The sequence below is a fragment of the Hordeum vulgare genome, chromosome 5H (genome assembly GCF_904849725.1).
Source record: "Hordeum vulgare subsp. vulgare chromosome 5H, MorexV3_pseudomolecules_assembly, whole genome shotgun sequence".
In the NCBI taxonomy this organism is placed as follows: domain Eukaryota; kingdom Viridiplantae; phylum Streptophyta; class Magnoliopsida; order Poales; family Poaceae; genus Hordeum; species Hordeum vulgare.
The window spans coordinates 351,571,586-351,579,980 of NC_058522.1; the positions used below are offsets into that span (position 1 = coordinate 351,571,586).

Consider the following 8,395-nt stretch of genomic DNA (forward strand, 5'->3'; position numbering starts at 1 on the left):
GTGTATATCACATGCACACGTTTTAGAAGTCGTCATCATCATCATCGAACTGTTAACCCACCTTCAGGAAAGAGATACGCATCCTCCTTGCCAGTCCGGCCATCCGTCGACGCCGCCATGACACCCAACGACACCACCTCCAAACTACCGAGCACGTCGCGGTCATCCGCAATACACCGAAACACCATGTCGTTGAGTACCGCCAGCGGACACAGCTTGAAGCCTTTGGAAGATTTGTCATGCATAGCACCTGCCGAACATGCATGACACAGCGTAGCACCTGTCGGCTAGGCATGACTTGACATTTCTACCGAAGCTCCGCGCAAGACGAAGATGCTCCACCTCTTGCCTTTGTCTTCCAGCAGTGTTCCACAAACGATGCTCTCAAGAGAGAAATGACATCACAATGCTGCCATCGTCTGATCTGGAAGATCAAATCCTACGGTTTCCCCCAGAGCACCACGAGTGGATCGACGGTAGTTACTCGACGATGTCTTCATGAAGGTAACGACGCAGAACGCCACCATCGCCCGTCGTCGACTTGGTTTTCACCGGCAACTATGTCTCCCACACTCGTAGCCGGGACTGCATGATAGATCTGGAGATCCGACCACCCAGCCTCAGACCGACCACCGCCAAGGTCCGCCTCCATGCCGAGAAGGGCATCAGACTCCAGCACCGTGAGTAGTCGTGCCCGACGTGAGGCCATGCACAGCCACCATAGGCACATCACGAGCACCCGAGGATGCTTCCCGACCTGCCTCGGCGCCGATCCAAGGCCGATCACGGGCGAGAGGACCAAGCCAGCGAGCAGTCCCAAGGGGATCCCGCCCGACTGCCCCAGGTGCCACTGCCCCCCGTGCCGTCCAGATCCGACAGGTCGACCGCCGGCTACAACAGCCATCACCAGCACGCAACCCTCCTCGTGCAGCCCTCCATGCCCACCAACGTGGCAGCCCAGCGTCGTCGCGCCCCACACAACGCCGGGTTCCAGCCAATGTAGACCGCCCCACGATCAGCACGCCCTGGCGGCAACGACAGGACGAAAGGGGAAGGAGGGTCCCGGTCCGGCGACGACTAAGGTTTTCTCCCCTGCCGTCCGTGGGAACGCCAACGGGGAGAAGTCCTATCCCCCCCCCACCCACCCCCACCCCCGGAAATACAATCTAACAAGTGTTATTTGTGGAAACATCACTATTTGGAATAGTGTTCATGAAATTTCCCTCAACAATTCCTGCACAACTTGTACGGGTCTGGAACCACCAAAGGAAAGCTCCAAGCCTTTGTTTTTTATAACGCCTTGTTTGAAACCACCCATATTATATAATTTGGTTTTTTTAATCTATTATATTTTCAAACAGGACAGTTTATATTGTAAATTTTAAAAACTAGATTACCAGATTATTAAAAACTCATAATCTACTCTACCCCATCTAAAATTAGATTATGGATTAGTAATGACCTATTACCCTTGTAAACTTGGAGATAATTACCTACTGCCACCACCACCGTCTTATTTTTATAAACAGGGCAGATATGTCATTGTACAATGTAAAAACTGAATTACAGTTTATATAATCTGATCTCCAAACATGTCCACCTGAATTATTTTTATAAACCAGATTATATAATCTATCTTCATAATCTAGATTATTATAATCTATTATGGTTTCAACCAAGCCATGTAACCTGAAAACTACTTCCGTTTCACTGATTTTGCTTAATGGTACTTTGTAGGACTCGACACCACACAACTTTGTTTTGATAATTTACCCATGCGAGAATAATTCACTCATTTTCTTTGGAAAATACACTTTGGTTCCTAATTGTATATGTAACCGATACGAGGAATATTTTTAAATAATTAATTAAAAAGTCAAAATAGTTTTGAAGTACTTTTAGATTAAACTTGACTTTGTTTTGCACTAGTATATAAATTTTCAAGAAAAAAGTCAACATTGACTTCTGGACAAAAAGACAAAATTTATTTGTTATTATAGGTCACTATTCACACCATTTTGACCGAAAATTTGTCTTTTTTGAAAAGAAGTCAAAGTGTAATTTTCTTTTTGTGAATTTTTTCTTACAAGTATAATGAAAGGTCAAGTTTATTTTAAAAATATTTTCAGAATTTTTGGACTTTTTTTTGAACTGTTAAATTTCTTTTGCATATAGGGTGTATATACACCCACGGTCTAAAAGTTCCCCTCCCATTTTCTTTGCACTACTTTGCGAGGGGGTTCAAATAAAAAAATGTAAGAGTGCTAGCATTGCACACTATTTGTTCTATCCACACTGAGCCCAGACTCATTATCTATTTCTCTGAATATAGCCTAGAAAGCTAGCAAGCTGCTGACCATCATCCCATCACGGAAGCAACATGACAACATTACTATGCCGGTATGGAAGAAGAAGAAAAGGACAGTTCACAAACCCACAAAGACATGTAAATCAAAGCTCGAAGGTTCAGAATGGCTTCAGAATCAACACAAGACTCAGCGAAAGAACCAAGTTGCTCCAGATGGAAGTACTGCTGGCCCTTGAAGCAGAAGTCGTGAATTCTATGGTTCCTGAATAGACGTTCCCATTTACGGAAGAGGTGGTTCGGTTAGGTGCGCCAGTGTTCTTGCATGCGCCCGTGGGTGCCCCAGCCTGAAAACATTTCTTGATGAAACTTCCATAACAACAATATTATGACATTAGAAGTGTAAATGATGGGGGAAAAAATGTATTCCCAGAATAGGAATGGTGTCCACTTAAATATATGGAGCGGAGTCATGCTGATAAGCCTGATCGTGCATAAGATATTCCATTTTTAGTACTATTTAGTTATATATAGAAGCCTGGTTGGAAAACATGTTCAGATGCTAATGTGAATTTACACCAAATTCTGGACTACAATTTTTTGTCGGCAGACAATTTATGTCTTCACAATTACCTGGCAAGCAGCAATGGAGTTGCAACCACATAGCGTAAGGCCGTTGATTCTGTCTTGAACATCAAAAACACCACCACCATCGCTTCGCTGCGCATGTCACATTCAAGAGCAATTCCATACTTACATTAGATACCAGATATATCTCGTTTGTATTTGTCTGAACTGGGCATAAAGTATTATATTACCATGTAAAAATTAACAGCTATGTAGTTCGGGATTCTATTTCCAGCTGCAGCATAGCATGTTTGGACCATCTGCGGTAGTCCAACAGAATTCTCTTTGCATGCTTCACTCTCAACAGGAATTGTGGGGAAGTAATTTTGCATAAATAGAGACACAGATCTTGAGTTTAGTGGCTGTGATTCCCTTCTGTTTGGACAAGAGCTAGGGTCAATACCCGGATCTCCAGCTGTCATGATCACGGGAAATAAAATGTAAACACGAAGAGCACGAAATAAATATAAGAGCCACTATATCTGTGCTCAGAGAAAATTAGTGAAGTACTCAAGATAAATCAATAAGAGTTAAGTACAAGTTTAGTAATATACCACAGGACTACCAGTATAAAACTCCTATGGGAGCAAATTTGTAGGAGAACGCAAATCTTGCATGCAAAATAACTCCAGGTCAATGTTTTGAAAAACAAATACTAAGTACACAACGTATATTCTGATACGCTAGGATATAAACCATTCAATTGTGATGCAATCTTTTTTATTGGTTCAAGCACCAAATCAGGATGGATTTTTTTGGAAAATAATCGAGGTAGTTCTTAATTCATCAAGCATCTAATGGTATGCTAGGATCATGTGGATCGACTGAAGGGAGGGCTGACCCCTTCTCTTGTTGCGTAACTAGCACATGAGTAAAAAAATACGTATCAAATATCTGAGAAAGGGCAACTAACACATGAGTTTCATAATACATATATAATGGATTAACTCTCCATGGATTGAAAACTAGTCCATAGCCTGGCCATAACCAGTCAAAGCAGCCAACACTATGTTTATCAGCTCTTAAACTAAACAAAATGCTCTGGTACTTCAGTTTTGCATGCTTCATAATTATATTTATATGTAACATACAATGTTATGTTATGCAGAGCATTTTTCCTTCTATAATGCTGCAGTTACCACACAGCCCATACTTTACTTCACTATTAGTGAAGAAGCAACAAAATTTAAATAATCCGACCAACAAATATAGCCCCGTGCTTGCTTCAGATGCATTTACATAGTTCCTTTATGTAGAATAGTTATTCTCACACCATAATATAAACTTTTGTGTTCAAGTGGTTGACTATGCATTCTTTAAGGTAATTAGGTACTGATGACAACATTGACTATGTATTAGGATCGAGAATAAATCTAAGTAGCTCGAAATGACTCGAGAATCTAGAGCATACACAAATTGTGTGAAGCCATAATATAATCTCATGATATGACAGATGAAAAAACATTAAAAGGAGTGGTTGATGAGATTATTAAAAAACAGGGAAATGAAAAAAAAAACTACACGATTAGCACTTAACTAAATTTAGTTCTAAAGCGGAATATGTTCAGCTCATAGTCATCTTTGAAGTAAATTAGTCGCACAAGAATCTCATGGTCCAATATATTGGATGTTGAAAGGCGAAATGCATGTTAAACAAGGTCCTTGGGACATAGAAGCCAAGAAGAAATTTGTATTTTGAGTTTCAGATTTGCAAATTGTGGTATAGCTATCACTAGTTCACTACCTAGAATCTATAGAACCTCTGTTTTTTCGCTGAAGCCTAGAAAGCCATACTTACACTCATTTTCCAGCAAATAACGCCACTGGTAAGCTATTCCTTCGCTAGACTCCTTTGAAGCATCGGAAGTAAACACAAGCAACCTGTGGTTCTTTGCAACCATATCTGTGACAGTGGGCCAGTCCTGGCCGCTAGTTGGCATTTCTGAGATAGGGTACCAATACTTCATCAAGTCAGCAGCAGTAAACAGTTTGCTCAATCTCATCGGGGCATGTACGTAATCCTCAATGAATATTGTAACAATCTCTGTGGGATTCTCAGATAGAAATGCTTCCACCTCTTTCAACGTGTCAATTGCTGGTTCCTGGAATCATATTGCATTTGAACATTAGAGTCTGGGAGCCTTAACAGCTATACATCTTGCAAGGTTAGCGATGAATTCAGAAAGGAATCTATTAACTTCCATTCCCCACATTCTTTTATTCAAATTGATTACTGCACCGTAACAATATTATCCACAATACAGAGGCCGGGGCTCAGCCTCCTTTTCTAAAAAAACAATATTATCCACAACAGAATCGTAAGAGCGACATAACAACACAAGTATTCATGTACATGTATTTAACATACGAGCTGACAGAGTATTGTAACCGAGCTTCATTACATTTTGATGTGGCTTAGCTAACAATGAAATGTCAAATAGCTTTGTATTTGCAAAGAAGAGAACTTACAAAAGCGGTGAAGTTGTAGCATTGCCCTTGCAAGGAGTGGCAGAGCCAGACATCACCGCTGAAGTCATACATATCCAGCATCAACCCCCTCACTCCATTCTGCAAATACCATTATATTTTTTTTAGAAAAGGCAAATACCATTATATGGAAGAAAAAAAAAAGAAGCAAAACACCCATCCAATAAGATCGCGAACATAAAACCCTTCAATTGGCTCATATATTCAGTGTAGTTAGTAGTTACCCTCAATTGGTTGGTGACAGTGTCTTCCTGGTTGTAGAATGTAACCCTCTCAACCCCGGTGCGTGACGGTTCGCCGACGATGGAGAATGAATTGTGGGTCACCAGCCATGAGTACCTGTTAAAGGGCAGCCCCTTCACCTGGACAAACACAAGCATGCCCCATCCAATGGTTGAAGAGCAAGAGAGATGATAAATTGCCCAACACAAGAAGCTACAGACAGAGTAATTAATATACAAGCAAGCGGTGAAGGGAATGCAAACGCTTACGATGGAGGTGGGTTGGATGGCCAGGTCCCTGATGCAGGACGGCCGCGTCCTGCCGGCGGCGGCGCAATCGCCGCAGTAGAGGCCCACCCCGCAGTCGCGGGCCGCCAAGCACGAATCCCCGACCTGCAAACAAGACCCACCAGCAAATTCAGGCTCCTGTGATAAGCAGACACCTCCCTCAAAGATCGCCCAACTTTTAGGAAGAGACAGGCACTGAGATACAAATTAAGTTCATGTATCATTCTCGCGAAAAAGGCGCATGCCATCAAGAAGGGTCAGATCGAATTGGACAAGAACTTGATGGGAGCTACAGCAGGCACTGAGGTAACACGCAAGAATCGGAACCGTGGAGAGGATCATCGGAGTAGCGAATCGGGTACCTGGCAGGAGCAGGGGACTAGCAGCAGCAGCAGCAGCAGCGCGACGTGGAGCGAGAGGAGGAAGCGGCGACGGGAGAGGCGCGCCATTAGTGGCCACCAACCACTCTCTCCACCATGGAGTGAGCTAGTGATCTGCTGCTGCGACAAGGGAAAGGAGGGGAAACACTAGTAGGAGTACATGCTTGCCCTTTTTTCGCTTTCTTTCTTTATTTCTTTTATTTTCGAGCGACGGGCGCCGGAGGGGTCAAATCGTCAACACGCTTTCCCTTTGTTTTCTTGGTAGGATCCCCTGGTCCTTTTCTTTTCAGAATCAACCGACAGCAACAAGCTTTCAAGGAAGACGAGGGCTGCTCAACGATGGCAGCACCGATTTTATCTCCGTGTCGTAGTGAGTTGGTAAGTTTGGGGAAGACTTGTACCGAATTTTGTTACAGGAGTGATATGCGCCGGCGGGGCGGTCGAAACTTTGGGCCGGCCGTGCGCTCGTCGCATGATCCATCAACCCCGCGCGTCCGTACTGTTGGATCTTCATGCAACATTTTCCCGATGCAGCAAAATTTTGATGCGATGCATCAATTTTTTCAACAGTTGCAACAAAAAACAAAATTTATAACAACAAAAATATCTACGTCATCGTAGCAAAAAAATAAAGTTAATGGTATGTGGTAGCAAAAATGAAACGCCGGTTGTAACAAATATTTACGTGACGTGTATGCAACTTTTTTAGTGAACGGTTGCAGCAAAAAATGATGCCGGTTGTAGCAAAAATTAACACGGTTGTAGCAAAAGTAAAAAAACATCGATTGTAACGAAAAATTCGAAGAACCGGAGTTGCAACCAAACGTATGTGCAGCTTTTTTACTGGACAAATATAGGGAAAAAATAACGCTTGCAACAAATATGACGCTGGTTGCAACAATTTAAACGAAAAAAATGTTGCATGCCCTGTCAGCGGGCGCGCGAGGTCGCGTGCGGCCGGCCGAACGGTTTGGCCGGCGCCGGCCAGAAACGATTCCCATTTTGTTATAGTAAATTTAACGTACTTCCTTTGTTTTCCAATATAAATCTGTTTAGAGATTTCGTCAGAGGACTGCATACGAAGCAAAATAAATATAATTTAAAATATGTTTATACACATCCTCTAAAATGATCTAAAATGACTTATGTTTAGGAACGAAAAGAGTAATAACACATGTGTTAGCTGGATGGGGACGAAAGAACCAACCTTCAGATTGGTTTGATTCACCTTCAAGTTTTATCGCTAAATTCTTAACAAATGTTGTAAGTGTGGCTTGACTTTAATAAATCTAGCCATGATGGTATTTTCCTAGAAAACAAACGATAGCAACAAGCAATGGTAGTTATAATAATTTGCATGATTTGAGAAAAAAAAAACGAGAATCTTCACATGAGTTTGGAGTGGATGAAAACAATAAACCTATGAACTGTAGTACACATGGAACATAAGAAGAAAAGAAAAAAATGCATTCCTGGGGACCAAATAGCACATAGAGAAGAAGAAAAATATCTAAGGATCACAATCCTTCAAAATTCCTTTACAAATTCTTTGAATCAAAGAGGCCTTTAATGAATATATTGTGGCATTATTTCAATAGGTTTCTTGTAATCTAATTATATCATTTATGGAAACAAGTTACAATTTTAACCTACTTTTGAAATAGATAGATCAATAAATAAATAGGGATATAAAGAGTACTAGCACACTCCCCCCTCCACACATACACACAAGTAAAATAGAGTCTCAAAATACGACGCACAGTTTCTGCTCCCGAGCTCATTTGAGCTTGGTGAACAGTAAAATCGAAACAAATTCGTAAAAAGATCAAAAATCCGAATTTTTTTAGACCAACATCGACAAAAGTTTTAAGTGCATGAAAATTTTTGGCATGAAATAACATTCCTTCAAGGTTTGGCAAAAAAATTAAAATCGATGCTCTGAAAAGCGCATTTGAGTATCGATTTTGTTTTTTACCACGGCTTGTAGGAATGTTATTTCATACCAAATTTTTGTACACAGTTGAAACTTTTGCCTATGTTGATCTCAAAAGAAATTCGATTTTCTTAAAAGTTTTTTCATTTTTTCC

The 8,395-nt window shown here is 41.4% G+C and overlaps 1 protein-coding gene across 1 annotated transcript; it reads right to left on the reverse strand.

The window, feature by feature from the left end:
• Positions 1–2,246: 2,246 nt before the first annotated feature.
• LOC123395089 (PI-PLC X domain-containing protein At5g67130) lies at positions 2,247–6,473 on the reverse strand. The gene is made up of 8 exons (XM_045090021.1): positions 6,291–6,473; positions 5,911–6,033; positions 5,644–5,781; positions 5,402–5,500; positions 4,731–5,034; positions 3,124–3,347; positions 2,939–3,025; positions 2,247–2,652 (listed from the first exon to the last, which is right to left on the reverse strand). Exons 1-8 carry the CDS (start codon positions 6,375–6,377, stop codon positions 2,467–2,469), a joined length of 1,248 nt encoding a protein of 415 aa, XP_044945956.1. The 5' UTR covers positions 6,378–6,473; the 3' UTR covers positions 2,247–2,466.
• Positions 6,474–8,395: the final 1,922 nt, after the last annotated feature.

What these genes read in the sequence shown, in the direction of transcription:
- LOC123395089 (XM_045090021.1), bottom strand. Translation starts at nt 6,377, where the DNA reads ATGGCGCGCCTCTCCCGTCGCCGCTTCCTCCTCTCGCTCCACGTCGCG. An exon ending in TAGTCCCCTGCTCCTGCCAG is followed by an intron (nt 6,034 to 6,290) that starts GTACCCGATTCG and finishes TCTTGTTTGCAG; the next exon opens with GTCGGGGATTCGTGCTTGGC. An exon ending in CCATCCAACCCACCTCCATC is followed by an intron (nt 5,782 to 5,910) that starts GTAAGCGTTTGC and finishes GTGTTTGTCCAG; the next exon opens with GTGAAGGGGCTGCCCTTTAA.